Genomic DNA, 17,538 nt, shown 5'->3' on the forward strand with positions numbered 1-17,538 from the left:
TTTTATAAAAAGTGTGTCAGTTGTGAGCCGAGTCCGCAACTGTTAAAACCCAAATAAGCCGAGCCAATAAACAAACATTGAATGAAGCATAAAAATTGCCAAAAAGAAAACAAGCAGCTCACGCACACACACACACATTAACACACACACACACACAGACACAGCCACCGACACCGACACCGAGACTCTTAAAATTCATAAGACAAGTCACACGCTGAGCGGCGCTGAGAGTCGATTCCAGAGCCGATAAACCAATCGCAGAGAAAACAACACTTTTCGCCGTTTTACCGGTTGAACCTCCATTGAAAGAATATAACTACATTTTGTTTGTTTGTTTTCGTTTTCTGTCGCTTATTAAAAAGCGTAATTAAAATTTTACATTTTACATTTTGCAGCCATGACAATGCCTGCGCTCACCTTGCTGGCCATCGTCTCTATCTGCGGCATTGGCCTTGTTGCCGGCGACGGCCTCCGACTGCCCGACCAGCAGTCGTCCAGCAACATACAACAAGTATATGCGCCGCAGCCGCAACAACAACAGACACTGCAATTCCAACAGCAGCCGCAACAACAACAGCCACTGCAATTCCAACAGCAACCACAACTGCCGCAGGCGCAGTCGGGCGTGGGTGAGGAACGTGGTCGCTCTTCCATTCTGAGCATATTTGGCCTGGGCAATGACAATGATCCCTATCTAGCGCGCACCAATACCAACTGTCTAAGTGGCGATCTATCCGAGTGCTTCAAGACACAGGCGCTCAACACATTCGATGAGATCTTCCACAGGGATCTGTATCGGTAAGAGTTTGCCACTTATTCATTCCATTTTACCATTCAACTAACTATTTCTCTATTTTAATATAGTCTCTCAGATTTTGCACGCGTTGTTCGCCTGCCAGAGACACAGCAACGCTCGCTGCTCCAAGAGCCTTTTGAGTACTCCGAGGAACCGCGCTCTGAAGATGATGACTGGAATCTGCTTGTGAAATATGCTCTGCGTCGCGCTGAACGGTAAGTTTCTGAAATGGTTGGTCAATTAAGCAAATGGCTTTGCAGTCCCACAAGTGAAGTAATGTCGGCCACAAACACTTGAAATTGACTGCGGCCTCTGGCCGGAACTTTTTTCTTTTTGCTTTTTTAATAATTTACAAGTTTTTGCATAAGCTATGTTTGCCTTCATTATGACACCTTTGTATTTTACTTTTACCCCCCAGCTTCATTAAGTCCACTGCCTTGGAGCTCGAGCTGCCCGAGGAACTGACCGAAGCAGGACGCTACGAGGCGCGCTTCATTGGCAATGACATCGACGACGAGCTGGATGCCGGTGATGGCCAGCGTGCCGGACACTTCTGTAAGTGACAATAGAGTAAATTTAATATGAGAAAGCTATCTTCTAAATGAAATTAATAATTTAATCTTAGATAAGTACAAGTTGTGCTTAATATCAACATCAACAGAAACAACAACAAAATATGATTGCATCCTTTCTATATTCAAGAACTTAAATTTGCTATAGTCTTAACTGAGGACGATATCATATATATATATATATTTAAGAACTAGGGTATTTACAAAACGAACAAAATATCTAACTACCTTTTATGAACAGATTGAATTAAGTTTTCTAATTTATATCTCCTCTTTGTGTGTTTCTTTTACCAAAACTAACTAATATTTCACTTTCCTTTCCTCCACAGCGCGTAAGAAGCTGAAGAAGATGATTATTCCCCTGCTGTTGGTGTTGAAGATTTTCAAGCTGAAGCTGTTGCTCTTCCTGCCCTTCATTCTGGGTATTGCGGGTCTAAAAAAGATACTTGGACTGGCTGCCATTATTTTGCCCGGTCTCTTTGCCTACTTCAAGCTGTGCCGACCGCCAGGCGGTGTCGGTGGCGCCTTTGGCGGTGGCCTGTCTGGTCTCTTTGGCAGCAAGCCATCATTCCCCGAGTACTCACCCCAGGGTGTCGGCGCTGCCACTTACTATCATCATCACGAGCACTATGATGGTGGACATGGTGGACATGGCGGCGGCGGTCCCTACTATCGCCAGGAGCCATCCTTTGCCAAGCCCTACAGCGATTACTACAGCAAGAGTTATCAGGGACAGCAGGAGCAGTCTCAGCAGTTGGGTGGCAATTCCATTAGCTTTGGCAATCCCCAGGAAGCCGCCTACAATGGCTACTATGGACGCAATACCGGCAAGGATATCCCAGCCGCGACGCAAACCCAACAGAAGAGTTAGGACTCGTCAGCTACAGTTGTTTAGGTCATTGTTATTTATTTGCGACCTGGCTAAATTGCATTCCTATAAGCATATTTATTACTGTAAACTGTAAATAAACGCTCAATATTAAGTTCAAAAGTGAATGCGTTAAACTGCAGGGAGTCGGGTGCTAACAAGGGGAGTTGGTAGGCGCCCCTCTTTCATCGAAGGGGTGTGCTAATTAACGGTACAAAATTTCACTACTGAATGTTTCTCCAAATGCTGCAATTGGCTCGCTGCTGCTTTGAAGTTGCTACAAATAAAATGCAGCTTTTAATTAAGGCAATGAAATACCAAGGCGAGAAATTTACGGTTAACGCAAAGGAAAAGTGGCCGGGCGTGTTCAATCTTGCTTTTCTTTAACGAGGGTCGCCGCAAGACTTCAGCTGACTGAAAATTCCAAGAAAATGGCTAACTACACACTAAATGTGTGTGGGGCAAGTTGCAGCTCCGGCTCACTATAAACAACAAGCTGACTCTTGATATATTTATAGTTTGAGAAGGAAACGCGTCAAAAAAAGGTTTATCGTTTCTAAAGCAAATCTGTAGTTTAATCGTTTTAAATTTAGAAAACTCTCAGTAGAAAGTAAACAACTCTATACTTAATAGAAACTACTATCATCTTTACAGTTGTCTGCTTTCTATTGCAATTATAATCATAATAATAAAGCTTAAAATAATTATTTTTGCCACCGCTAAAGTAATTTTAAAAAGTAAATTTAAATGGATTTCAAATTACTAAATATAGATGTTATCTTGAGCTAGATGGTAAGCCCAGATGAAAAAGGGTTTTGATATCGAATATCAACATAAAAATCGCAGTGGAACCGGTTACAAATATTTACATATGAATGTGAAATATATGTCTTGATTTTAATTTCTCTTTTACTGAATGATATAATTTCATATAAATATAAATATTACTTATACTACTTCAATGAACTTAAACAGGCTTTCATTAAAGACATAAAATTGCCAAACACGTTTTAAACTGCTAAAAAAATATTGTATAATATTTTTTAAATCATAAAAGTGGCTTAAAAACTATTAAATTCATAAGCCAATTTATTTGAAATTGATGCTTATTGTGCCCACCCACATATTTATAAATAGCACCTCGTGTGGCGCTGTCTCGAACACAATGTTGGCAGTTCAAAGTCAATGCCAAAAGCTGCCGCTCTGCCCGTCCTGGCCACGCGAGGTGACAACACTTGCAAAGCATTGACGAAGACGATGAAGACAGACCTGGCGACTGGACCACATTTTCCGAAAGAAAGCGGCAGCGGCAGCCGCACATGAGAAATTGTTATGACTTTGCCAGTGGGCAAGTGGGCAGTGGCAGGCAGATAGCCAGGTGCTGGTGGAGTTGTTGGGGACGGGGATGGGGAGGGTTGAGCAGACAACGAGCCAACTGGATCGGGCGGACGCAATGTGATTTGGCTTTGGTGTGGTTTGATTTGGGACCACGCACAGTCACAATAAATAAAGAAATAAAAAAGAGGCAAGTAAAAAATGAGGCAACGGTTTATGGACAGATCGTGTAGCGCTTTTTTGCGCCCCACTGCCAGCCACTTTCGTGGTGTGCCACATTTGAGGAGCTGCCCGCTTTGCAGTGGTTGCGGCCACTCATGTTAGCCTACTTTGGTCGCCTCGCAAATTCGAGCAAATCTTTGCCATTGCTGTTGTTGTTGTTTTTGCTGTTGTTGTTGACCGCCGGCCAATTTACAATGAATGCAATAACTTTGTCCGTGCATGACAAACAGTTTGATTAATTAAATGGCTGGGTCCACTGCTCAACAGACCCATCAGCAAAAATTACCCAACCTCTCCCCACCCGCACCGCAATGTTGTCTCTAGGGCAGCACAAAAATTAAATGAAAATGTAATTTCGAATGAAACCATGGAGATAAATCTGGCTGATTATTTGGGAATATCATGCCGTTAATTAAATGCAGGCATCCACAGCAGTTTCCACATGTCGCACACGATGTGGCAATTACAGTTGCAATAAAACACTCATAAAGAAAAACAAGCAGTGTACAATGCCACATATATTGGCATGACAATGCTTGTAGTTTCCGCAGAATGCAATAAATGTCATTCCCAGCTGATCCATGGATAAAGCTCTTAATTTTGAATCTATATAGTGTAGCACGTACTTAATATGCATTTGCATAAACATAAAATGGCATTTCTTAATACAAATTGTATGCTTTAATTTTCTTCATAAAATGTTTGAACAATATTTCTTATTGAATAAAATAAAATAAAATAAAATAAAATAAGTCGACTTTCCCTACGAGTCTAACTAGTCTCGATAACATGTCTGCCAAACAGGCATTTCTTAATTGGTACAACTACATGGAAATTTCACGTTTGCATGTGAGTCATGTCCCCCCGCACCCTAGCTCCTCCCCACTGACAACATCTGTGGGAAAATTGGCCTGTTTGTTGTTGTGAATTGGGTCTGTTGCTGTTTACTTTCAGTTGCCTTGTTTTCGCAAAGAAAAGCCTAAAGATAATAAAAACAAAGCCAGCAAAAGCAACAGAACATAAGCAAAGTCAATTGGTCCCACTGTATTGGCTGTTGTTTGACTGTTTTGGCTCAAAGACAAGGCCATTAACGCTTTTTGGCCAGCATGCACAAGCTGAGCTCAGAATTTCTTCGAACTGGCTAAACAAGTCCCAGATCCAACTTGAGCTTTTTCCAAGTGTTTTGGGACCAGTTTTGATACAAAAGTAAATTGGAAAAACAAACTCCGATGCCGATGTCGACGCAGAAGTCGGCGTCGACGCTGACGTTGACGTTGACAGAGGCCTGCATTGTGTTTGCGTTGCCGCTTTTGGCCGCTTTTCATATAAAATCGAAACCGCTGGCGGAAAATTCGCATTAGGTTTTCTTATAAGACGACGATGTCAACAGCTGCCGCAGAACAGTCAACGTGACATTTGTGCAGAGCGTAGACGGAAAAGCGACAACGCCGCCGTTGTGTCTCAATTGTTTTCTTGGTGCGTGTGTGTGCGAGTGTGTGTGACTATATATATGTGCCAGGACATTAATGATATGAACTCTCTGTTTATAGTGATACCCAAAAACAAGACAACACAGCTACTAACTAAACAAGTGCTACATTATTCAGCAAAAAGGCAACAAGGAAACAACGACAACAATCAATAACAATATGCAGGCATTTACTTTCTATACGCTCCTGGGCATAACGCTCGTGATGGCGAGCACGGCAAGTTCCACGCCCACCCTAAGCGGAAGTGACAACTTGGTAAGGTCAACATAAGTTTTTGCAATCAACAAAAAAAAAAAAAACAAAAAAATAAAAACAAGAAAAATGAATGTGCCAGCGATAAGAATGAAAAATTGTTAGCCAATTCAAGCTCAGCGGATATCCTGGCAGGAAACCCGCAAGCCAGTTATGTTTATTTTGTTTATTTTTTATTTAAACCTTATCAGTATCAAACACTGCTTAAGGGTTGCATTACACACACAAAAAATGTCAACCTTTTGTTTGCACTTGAGTTAAAATGGGTCTGAAATTATTATCAGGCAAATAGCAGCTGCGTCAAACTGTAGCCTCGAGCTAATCAAAATTAAACTGCTTTCACAGATAACTGGCGACTATGGCGATAGGGAAGATGAGCAGATAATGGTCAAGCTGAATGAGAAATGCATTCACAATGACAGTCATTCGTGTAACATGCTGAAGACAATCGTCTTTTTGGATCGTATTTTTAAAAAATCGAACATTGATATAAGCGAAAATTTCCGTGTGTCAAGAAACAGGTGAGTCTTCAAAATAACTTTTGACAACTAAACCAATAACATCAATCCTTAGAGATGTGTCTGAGATACCCAATAATTACGAGGATGAACTGCTGCTGGCACGCGCCATGGACTCAGATGAGGAATCCTACGGCTTGCTGATAGCCAACAAGCTGTGGAGATTTGTGCGTTCGCGCACACTGCGCTACAGGTTCTCGGACAATGCGGACTTTGTGTTGAGTAGCGATCCCAAGGGCAATCTCAATATGGGCGTCTCTGTGCGCCCCATTGAGGCCTTGGAGGAGGGACGTGGCAAGATGAAGAACATGGGTCCCATGATGATGATGATGGCTGCCAAAACGGGAATGGTGGGTGCCATCCTGCTCAAAGGACTTTTCTTGCTGGCTGGTAAGGCGTTGATTGTTTCCAAGATTGCGCTACTGCTGGCTGTGATAATTTCGCTGAAGAAGCTGCTGTCACAGAAGAAGACCATTGTGGAGGTGCCATCGCATCATGATAGCTACAGTTCGGGCTGGTCGCGTGCTTTCGACGGGTTCGTGGAGGGCTTGGCTCAAGTGCCGGCTCACTTGATGGCGCAAGAGGCACAAGAGATGGCTTACAGTGCGCATCAGCAGCCCGCCAAGGTGGCGCAATAAAATACTAACAAAACAAATTGCACTACCAAAAAAAAAAAGCAAAAAAACAAAACAAAAAAATAATAATAATAAAATACGCGAAGCTTTTTAATTAATGTTTTGATGAATTGTTGCATTTACAAAGTGAGGGAAGACCCCTGTGAGGCTCCCACGCTTTCCTCATTACATTTATGAATAATACTTTCTCTTTAACACAAACTCTTGATTCTTTAGCCTAACGATCTCTTACACTGTCTTTGGCTCTCGTTATCTCTTTGCTTATATTTTCATGACTTAATCTATCATACTCATTTATATAGATAATTCTAATACTCTCGTTATATATTATTTATATTTATTGCTTATGTTAATTATTTATTCACTACAAAATAAAATACTTGAATATAAACACAACACAATTTTACAATTGTTGAGCCAACTTGTGCTCTTCTCTTCTTTATTTATTTATTTTATTATATTTAATTTATTATTATTATTTTGTTATTTTTTTGTATATTTTTGTAGCTTTGCTTTTGCTAATTTCAGATATTCAACTAAGCTAAATGTGTGCGTTAGGTCTCTCGATAAGCTACGAACAATCCAATAAATAATAAAAGTAGTATAAATAAATAATTTAATTAAGCTAATAAGCAGCTTAGAGCACTCCTCGTTTGCCGGATGTTCATTTATGGCAGCAGAACCTCCTCACCTCTCCTCCTCCATCATACACTGAACGGTCTTTGGTAGCGGTTAGGAGCCAAAGCTGCACTAATTGGCTAGGCATCAATTCCATTCATCCTAGGAGCGGTAGAAGGGCAGCTGCATCTGCGGTTGCACATAATTGTAGATGAGCGGTCGTCTTGCAGGCGTGGCTGCAACAAAAAATTCTCCTTTTAATATACCCAATCAATATCCAGCCAAAAAGCTGTATCCAAAATAGTTCATTAAAGCGCTCAAAAAGTTTGTGAGCTGAGCAAAACTTTCGAGTGTCAACTTTGATAGCCAGCTTGTTTGCTCACTCTACGTGCAGCCGCAAATTATGCAGCGATTTTGAACGCCGCGATTTTGAGCGTATATATATAGGTGTGTGTGTGTGTATGTGTTAACTAATTTTAATAGCGGCTTTAGAACGTGAGGCAACTGTAAAGAAACAACCACATAGAGCATAATTCGATTTACGGCAAATAAGAAAACTTTGCAGTCTCGAAATTTAATTAACAGAGTGTGGTAATACTTTTAATTAAGTTAAGCTGCACAAAATGAACATCATTAAACTGCAAGTTGTTAAAAGCTGCAAGTGTAAACTGTAACTGTAATTAAAATGCAGCTCAGTGTTACTTTGTAAGTCCTTGACTGTTTGGTATTACTTAGTGAAATTCGTCGAAAATAAATGTGAGTTAATAATAAATGGCAGTGCATGAAGGATACACTTATACAGCAGCAGCTCGAAAAAGCTGCGACTACAAGGATATTGATTACAAAAGCGTAGCTGCAATATTTTAAATCTCATTTCTTACTTTCTCAGTAAAAATATCAATTATTATACAACATCAATTTAAATAAATATGGCGGTGCATTAACGATAATTAACCAAATACAATTACTACAGATGAGTCCTGGAATATGGAGTATTGATAGATGTGATAGATAACTTTCCCCGTTAAGCTCAAACGACAAAAATGTAATTTCATTGTAAAAGCCAGAGCAACTAAATGTGCTATATATGCTCTCGTCTAACTAAGATAGTTAGCTAAAACAGATGTGTCCTTTTAATATGGTATGTTGAACAATTTGAATTCCATCTATATACTTGTAATGATCGGATAGTATGCCAAATTGCTGTACTCAGGAAGGAAAGCAAAAAGGACAGTAAGCGGGCTTAGTTGTGTGTAGGGGCCAGGTTAAGGTTTTGAAAAACATTGTTGTTTCTGAATCCAAAATGGAACCACAAATGCGTGCAAAGGCAACAGAGTTGAATAGTAATATTTATATACTCTACTCAGTCGTCATTCTCATAATCCGACTCTGCGATAATTTCGGCCACGGCAGTTGCTGCGGCTAGTATATTGGCATCGAAATGGTTACGACCTGGACTACGCCAATGCTGTCTTCCTGGCGATCTACCCGAGCGCAGCAAATCTAGAACAAGGGTATATGTGTTTTACGAGTGCACTTACTTTTCGCTATCCAAGAGTCCTCACGTTTGATCTTGTGGCCCAGGCCGCCGAAGGCGCCTAGTGCTGCCAGTGGATTTGTGTTGTTGCTGCCATCTGTCGAGACCTGAGTTTGGATGTGAGTCTCAGCAGCCAGGCTCTCCAATCCGGGATGGCCGGGATGCGGCATCTGGCCGCCACCGGCCACAGCCAACTGATGTAGTGCACTTGGATACATTTCGGGCGAGACTTCGGCCGCATGCATTGGATAATCCATGGGGCCATAGGGCATCATGTAGGGTGTGTGCTCCGGAAATTGATACATCATTCTGTAAGTAGCGTTTAACAAAGGGCATAACACAATTCAGCTCAACGAGCTGAGCTCACTTACTTTTCACTGGCATTGTCCATGAGTTTCTTGATCAGCACAATGGCTGCAACAACAAAGGCAATTTTAGACAGAATGAGCGCCTTAAGAGTGAGTAAGCCAACCGCCTTGGCGGCCACCATCGTCCATCCGAAGGTTGTGGCTGCCAGATACATGGGTATATACATTTGGAACTGCTTCTTGTCCTGATTATGCTGATGACGTCGACGTCCGCCCAGTAAGCCACCAACACCACCGCCGCTGTCGCCACCGCCCAAGAGTCCACCTGCGCCTCCGCCACCCAAGAGTCCTCCTCCTCCGCCACCGCCGCCACCGCCGCCATTACCCTGAAGTCGGCCTGTTTTTGTATTTGTGGAAACAAGACACGTTTTAAGCGTAATGGCTTTAATGGTGCAGGATGTGTTGGGTAAGAGAGTGGGTCACAGTAGTTTGTACTGGATTGTAATTCAGGAAAGTGATATGATTGATGTTTTCAACGTCATCGTCTGTGCAACGAGCGTCACACCTAATGAATATAAATAATGAGAACTACATGCCCATAGAGCGAAACATTATTTAGTATGCTTCAGAGGTCCTGCCAAGGTTAGGCATTTGACATATGTTGCCAGTGGGGCAGAATCAGCTCTGTCGCATTAGGTCAACTTTCATGCGAATGCGAGCCGCATGACAAATGATCCGAGCATGGAAGTAGCCAAAATAAACTTTTTACTTGCAAAAAAAAGCAAAAGTTTTTACAATTTGTTGCTTATGTTGAAAAGCAGTAAAACGAGTCAGAAAGAACAATTTCGAGAAGTTACTATATTATTTATGTATTGCGGAACTATTGATGTTGGAAATTATGTTCCTAGGAAGCAGAAACTGAAACTAAACTTAGTAAAATATGGAGGACAAAAATGTGTTCTTCAAACAAATCAATTGTTAGGAATGTTCACAGTAGATAATAGGAGTTTAGAGTGAAAGTAAACCATTTATTATCACATTTATTGGTAGCTATTTAAAATAGATAAATATAGCCAGAGAAATTCAATGCGAGCCTCAACAAGTTACATTTTGCTTTCAATTTCAATAAGTACTGCGAAGTTTTAATGATAATGGCTTTTAAATTGACATCTTATTCTCCCCCTCCGACCTAATTATATGTGGACTAAGCCACTGGTACTAAAGAAACGCACATGTTAGTTGTTGGTATCAGGTGTTGGACTCGGATTGCCAACTGCCCCCGTCCAATTAGATGTGGATCAATCAAAGCCAGCACTCAGCACCCCACATTACCTGTGCCACTCGACGCCTTCTTCAGAAGGGCCACTTCAATATAATCGCTATCATCCTCGGCACGCTGTACACTGAAAACCATGGGCCCCACGGGCACACGTATCGCATTTCCGCTGACAAAGTCCATGACGCTGGACAGGCCACGTCCACTGCCTGCTGTCGACCCCCACTTGTGCTTGTGGGCGTCATCGAGAGCGGGCAACTTCACCAGATCGAACAGTCCCAGTTTGATGGTTTCGCCGCGTCGATATGAAGTCAAAATGCCATTGGCAACATTGTGCAGGCAACTGGCATTATTGGCGCACTTCCAGCTTAATTTATCGAGCAGGTCCGTGTTCTCCACACTTTGGGCGGGATTAGTATTTTTTGTCGTTGCTTCGGTTTCAGTGTCCAGTGCATTTACTGCTTTAGCGCCGCTTCTTTTGTGTATTGCCGCATTCGAAACGTGCAGCAATAAAAGCGCAAGCAAAGCGCAACTGGCAGCGAAGGAGTACAACATAATGAAATTAAAATATTTAAAGTTGCGACTAAACACTTTTATTTTTCTTGTGCACAATTAGCAACTGCACTTCACTACACAACACTGGAAAAGGACGAGGACGAGAACGAGCACGCGGCGTATCCTTCACATGGATGTTCTTCAATTAAAGTTGGCAGCTGCTGCAACGCGTTGCAACACGCCGCTATAAAGACTAATTACTTACTGTGGCATGCAACTCGGTTTTATTGTTTAGCCAAGCAGCAATTGCTCTGGCTTCAACATCCAACGACGTCAACGCCAGCATCGACAGCGCCGCAACGCCTTAGCATATTATGCTGCCACTTTGCTACAGTTTTGATTTCAAGCCAGCCATCTGATTGACGACAGCCATCACTCAGTGGGCAGTAGCATCATCAGCCGATTCCATTCAGCTGCTAGTCATGCTATGGCACTGTAGCAGGAAATCGTCTAATAACTAAAAGAAAAAGTCACTTTGTAATAAACTTGAAGAATTCCAATTAAATTTGACAAATATAATAAAAATATGTATACAAATAGCTTAAATTATAAATGGAAGTTACAACAAAAAAATCGAAATTGATGTCAATGTCCCTGAATATATCTAAAACTGAAAAAAGATTGTTAACTGAATTTGTCTATAAATAGTTGAAATTAGAAATAATTTTAATTTCAATGCTTTGAAATATATAACAATTCTTAATTGATGTCAATAGCTTTGAATAGATTTTAAAATGAGAATGGATGCCAAAATCCTTATAACTATAAATTCAGATATACCAAATAAATATTGCCACGCATTATGTAAAGTAATATTAATTGATTTTCAGAGATTGCCTGACATGTCTTCAAATGATTACTTGGGAATATTTCACTTTGTCCCACTGTACTACTGTTAGCATCGGTCGTAAAATCACATTTTGTTGTGTGCTTTCTGGCACATGTGTTGCATGCAGCAGCATTTTATTTTTTATTTGCACGGGAACTTGGCGTTGCCCTGTAGTTCAAGGGTTGGGGTACTTTGTGGCATTTCCATAACTGCACGTCAAGAAGCCAAATGCTTTCGTGTGCGCACTGCATCCTGCTGTGCCGAACACTGCTCTACCATCCCCCCCATTCCAATTGCCACACTCTCCCTGCCATGTCCGAGCAATGCTCTAATGTAGTTAATTTTCTGCTCATTAATTTGCTCGTAATTTGCAGAAAACAATTTTGCTGGCAAAAGTAAAAGCAAACAATGCCAGCCATGGACAATTAAGACACACCGCGCTGGTGGAGCAGGTGGTGCAAGTGAAGCCGGTGGAGCACTGGATGGTGGTGGCAATGCGGCGGCAACATGTGGCTACGCCTCGGCAACTCATTCGAGTCTGGGAGCAGTCAATAAGTGTAACAAAATTGCCATCATACAAATAAATATTATAAATAATAAAAGAAAAGTGAAACGAACTATTAGCTCTCGTTTTTCACAAGTAGCCGCAGCAAGAGCAACTGCAAGCGGTTCAGTTTTTGTTACATTCTGTTGCACATTTGGCTTGGCTATGGGGCATGTATGCTAGTAGTATGTCGGAGGGTGGGGTGTGGTTTGTGGTTTGTGGTTTGTGGTGTGTGGTGTGTGGTGGGCAAACACTTTGCGCTGCATCTTGCATTTGGCTAATAACGAAACTCAGTATGGCAGTCACGCAGGCCAACTGACTGCTCGATATAATTGCCCAAAAGCTTGCTGTGTTGCTGTTTGCCTCTTGTTGTTTGTAATTTGGAGGCATTGGCAATGGCAATCAGACCTCAACGGTTGCAACTGGCACTTTGCCAACTGCTGTCTTTGCCTTATCTAAGATCAACATAATAACAATAATCCAGACGCAGCAGCCAATGATAGGTTACACTTTTATTTTTTTAGTTTCCCACCATCTTTGTGCTTATTGTTGTTATTGTTATTGTTGCTGTCTGTTATCGGTTTGGCAACCCGACACCAAAAATCGACAAACTATTGTCCTCTTCACGGTCAATGCCACAGCAACGTGTTGGGCACAAAAGCGCAAGTAATGCGAAGCGGTTCGCCTGGTTTCGTTCAACAAGAAAGTGAGGTAGCCACAGTGCACATTGGTCGCTGCCAATAGCCGAAAAAGTCACTTTTTAAATCATATTTTCCAGAATTCAAGTGATAATAATACGATTGTAAAAATAAAAACAATTTATGATTACATTTATTTATTGAATGAAATAAATCAAAATAAGTATTGAAATTTCACAGTATTAGCATTCGATTGCAGAAACAAAAACAATTTTGAACAGTTATTAATTTAAATAAATAAATACAAGTATTCAAAATAATGGTATTTATTTTTTAATTATTTTTTTTTTTTTCAATATTTTTGATTTTTTTGTAATAGTTTTTTTAGTAACCTTTAACTATTGACTGTACTTCCATCTCATTCCTATCGTGAGATTTTGTTCAAATATTTTTTTATTCATATTGTAAACTGTTCAAAACAGCTGTCACCAAGTGTAGCACATAAATTTCTCCCAGACAAAATGTTCTTGCGACGCATTTTATTGTGCAACTGAAATATTGTGTTGTGCAGATTGTTTATTTGGTAAAACCACAAGGAAAAAGGCAATCATAAAACTGAATTTGAAATCCAATGTCATAAAACGTTACTATTTTTGTTATTTGTTAAGAATTTGAAAATCCAAATTTTTTACATATTTTTTATGAAGTTATTGCTTTTTAAATGTATGGTATGGTAGGGGGGTTGCAGGAGCGGGCAGACATTCAATCATGCTCACTTTAACATCTTAATGGCTCCCTCGTTTGCACAAAGTTAAATCCATGCAATTGAAACCACTGTTCAAGTGGCAGCTCCATACTGCCAACAGGTCCAGGCCAGACTTCAGTGCAGTTAAGTCCACTGTCCGTGACTGCGTTTTGCACGTCATCCAAGACTTTGCGTGGAAGGAAAAGTGAAACGGAGGGTTCGTGGGGGGATTAAGTGGGTTGGCGGGCGTTGCCATTGTACAGAAAGTGGTAATTCAATGCCAATCCATGTTGCCACAATCTACTATGTCAGCAGCACATTAGATATACATTTGTAGGTGTGTGTTTGCACGTGTGCAACTCAAAGTTTAATGATCCTTGACTTTCGTCGCAAACCACAACCGGATCCACTTTAATATAGGGCCAGTCACAAGTGCAGCCACACACCTTTATTAGAGACGACAACAGAAGCAAAGACAGCAGTTACATTAATTTGTCAGGACTTCGAAGAATATTTGTACCTAGTTGTAGGACATGTTGAGTGAGTACAAAGTGCGGCTTAAGGGCAGGTGCAACTGTTAATTAAGAGAAAGTTTTTTAAATATCATTTTTAATGAAATTGTCAAAAGCAGTTTATTTCTTTCAAATAGTACCCTGCAGCTAGAAATGGCGTTTACGAAGCTATGCAAATATCTGGATGCTCTGTTTTTAAATAAATATGTAAAATTTCTCAAGAACCCCAGGCACAAAATACTACAACAAATTTGTTTCAATAACTTTATACATTTTGGTATTTCACTTAAAAAAAAAACGTTGAAAATTTGACAAGGACTTTATATCATGTAAACTTTTGTCATCTAAAAAAAAAAAAGAAGAAGCAATCACTTTATAAAATGTTTCTTTAACTTAACTTAAAACAATTATTATAAAACTTATGTTAGCTCAATTTTACAAGGCGCTAAATGAAACGCGACGCTGATTATTAAGTCTAGCTTTAAAAATGTATTAAGCAACAAAACAAAAGGATATCCTCCAGTTGTAAACTGTCATCTTAAACGTAATTTCATGTTTAATTTGTTTTAGTATGTCTCGTTCATGATTGCATTACAAGGAGTAACTTTTTTTTTAAAATGTGCCCCCTTCAAACTAGTCCGGAAGTAAAATGGATTGTATTACTCGCTGTAAGGAGATTGTAATGAGCACTGAATAATTGATGTGTCCAAGAGCAGAACAAATAAAATTGGAAGCTTGTTGCGGAAATTCCTTAAAAGCTGCCAGCCAACAATGAGAGATGTTCTTTAAATGCGAGTGGAGGCATTGCAATATTTATTTGTCCCAAAGCACTAAGTTAGTACAGATATTGCATGTCTGCCATTTTTGACTACTTGTCTCTGGCTTCATTAGAAGCCAATCAAAATTAATGGATTATAGACATGCAAAAAAATGCAAGTATTTGTTTCGTTTTGAGTGCCAATTAAAGTAAATGAATATTTATGTGTTTTTCTTCATAATAATATTTATTATTTTTCTCTAATTGTTTGCAGCCAGACAGCATTAGTAAAATGTTGTTTTGTTGTCTCCCCTGCAGTTGTTATTGTTTTTTGTTATTTTCGTTTTATTTTCTCTGGCACAAATTTCGCTGATGGTATTGTACTTTGATTGTTGTTTTGTTGATGTTGATGTTGCTGTTGCGATTTCGTGCTGCTTCTTGTTAGTTTTCATTAAGCTTGGCTCATCGATTGCCTGTGCGCAGCGATTCGTTTAATTTATTTTAATCTAATTGTCTTCTAATTAAAATACTTGAACAATTTCCATTAGATTTCACCAGCAGCAGCAGAGCACCCGCTGCGGCATTTCAAATGATATTCCATTTGAGCTGCCCATTTATCAAATCACACTAATTACATTCCATTTGGTTCCTCATTTGTAGCAGCAGGATGTGTGTAATCCGTTATCCGCTCCCAAAACACTGGAAATTCACACATTTAAATTAATTTTGTTATATGTGGTTATGCTAAAAAAAAAAACACTACACACTTTCAGGCGCAGCTCTTTTTGCAGCAGCCTTTGGAGCGCCCCAGAAAATGTTGTCAATCTCAGACGAATGAATGAGGTCTGTTAGTTCATAGCTTCACAGACATAGTGCCTCATCCCCACAGATATGCACGTGAATTACCAAGAATTTTGTCTAGCTCACAAATTAGTTTATGATTATGCAACATGTACAAATTAATATCAAAAGCAAGAAAATATACGAGTATATCTAGAATACAGTAACTCATCATTTACATTTGGGATATTGTATATTGAGGTTATACTGGGGAAACCGCAGCAGTAACTGTACTTTAATACAGGGTACTGCGTAGTCGAGTCACCTTAACATAAGACTCCCTTGCAGGAATCCATGTATTAGGGAACACACAAAGACAAATGGAATAATATCAAACAATTATGGCTGCCTCAAGCAGTCTGTCTAATAGAGTATTTCGTACTGATGGGTTACCCATTAGACACATTGACGTACACATGCACCCCCCTCACCCACGCTGCTGCTTCTTGTCTGCAGTGGCACTCAATCAACCGCATACAATGCACACATTGCAGCTCATTGAAAGGCAATCTGGAGCCACGGAAACTTCAATTATAGAGACCATGTGGATGATGATGATGCTGCACAACAATCAATTATAACAAGTTGCCGATACAGATCCCATCTATGCAGCGTGCAACAATATACTCTGAATGAATTCACAATAGTCCCACTCAAATGAATCGAATCGCAGCGCTTTCCATGGAAGAGCAACGGGCTCCGACGTGACCACCACAGCTGCTGCTGCTTCTCGATGATCTGCTTCTGCCAACGGTAGATATGAGTTGTGAGATGTGAGATGCGAGTTGTGAGCTGGTCGATGGTAGATACTTTCTTTTTATTGCCGTCACCGTCTCAAAAGGCAAACGTAACGAGTTCAGATCAATTTTGGTTGACTTCACATCGCGAGCGCAGTTCAATAACGTTTCGACTTGACTTGTTTTTTGTTGCGGATACATTGTTTTTTTGCTGTTGTTGTTTTTTTCTCATTTTTTGGAAGCTTCAAATTTCCAGCTATAATAATAATAATAATAATAATAATGTGTATGTGTGTGTTTGTATGGGCCGTGTACAACAATATGTTAAATATAAAAATTAATACATCGAGAGTGAAAGTTATTGCTTTTTGAGCGCAACAACGTCGATCATCATCATAATGATGATGGTGGTGATGATAATGATGATGCTGCTGCTGCTGCTGATGCTGCTGATGCTGTTGGATGCTGATTTCTTTTGATGGGATATTGAAGCTTTACGGACTTAAGTCACGCCAATTTGATTAATACATATTGTGCAGTATTACAAAATAGTCGAAAGGTGTTATAAGGCTTATGAAACGCATGAGAGATGTCAGACCAGACAACTCAGACATATTATACAGTCTTAGGAACACTTGACTCTGGCTTTGGCAAAAAAAGGTCGCAATGGTAAAGTTTTGGCTATTTTATTTTTAATGGCTAAAACTTGACGCAAATAACTGTTAAATGTCTTGCAGTCACATTCGACAGAGCAATCAAAATGTGAGTCAACTTTCGCTTTTATAGCACGCACATCATGAGGGCAAATGGAGCTGTTTAGGCCCAGTTTAGGATACACAGATAGATAGATAAAGAAAGACAGAGACAAAGAGAGAGAGAGAGAGAGAGGGAGACAATTGTGTGAACCAAAGTCGGGTGCATATAATACATAGTAATTTGTGTGTGGGGTGTGCG

The 17,538-nt window shown here is 40.2% G+C and overlaps 3 protein-coding genes across 3 annotated transcripts; 2 read left to right on the plus strand and 1 right to left on the minus strand.

The window, feature by feature from the left end:
- Nucleotides 1–401: 401 nt before the first annotated feature.
- LOC6569682 lies at nt 402–2,335 on the plus strand. Its single transcript, XM_001996028.2, has 4 exons — nt 402–798; nt 865–1,011; nt 1,215–1,351; nt 1,698–2,335. The coding sequence occupies exons 1-4, from the start codon at nt 404–406 to the stop codon at nt 2,237–2,239; spliced, it is 1,221 nt and encodes a 406-aa protein (XP_001996064.1). The 5' UTR covers nt 402–403; the 3' UTR covers nt 2,240–2,335.
- Nucleotides 2,336–5,339: 3,004 nt separating this feature from the next.
- LOC6569681 lies at nt 5,340–6,691 on the plus strand. The gene is made up of 3 exons (XM_001996027.2): nt 5,340–5,538; nt 5,881–6,056; nt 6,109–6,691. Exons 1-3 carry the CDS (start codon nt 5,443–5,445, stop codon nt 6,689–6,691), a joined length of 855 nt encoding a protein of 284 aa, XP_001996063.1. The 5' UTR covers nt 5,340–5,442.
- Nucleotides 6,692–7,197: 506 nt separating this feature from the next.
- Nucleotides 7,198–11,143, minus strand: LOC6569680. Its single transcript, XM_001996026.2, has 4 exons — nt 10,484–11,143; nt 9,215–9,548; nt 8,848–9,152; nt 7,198–7,542 (listed from the first exon to the last, which is right to left on the minus strand). Exons 1-4 carry the CDS (start codon nt 10,980–10,982, stop codon nt 7,469–7,471), a joined length of 1,212 nt encoding a protein of 403 aa, XP_001996062.1. The 5' UTR covers nt 10,983–11,143; the 3' UTR covers nt 7,198–7,468.
- Between the last annotated feature and the right edge of the window lie 6,395 nt (nt 11,144–17,538).

This window comes from Drosophila grimshawi, unplaced genomic scaffold (genome assembly GCF_018153295.1).
Source record: "Drosophila grimshawi isolate 15287-2541.00 unplaced genomic scaffold, ASM1815329v1 contig_311, whole genome shotgun sequence".
In the NCBI taxonomy this organism is placed as follows: domain Eukaryota; kingdom Metazoa; phylum Arthropoda; class Insecta; order Diptera; family Drosophilidae; genus Drosophila; species Drosophila grimshawi.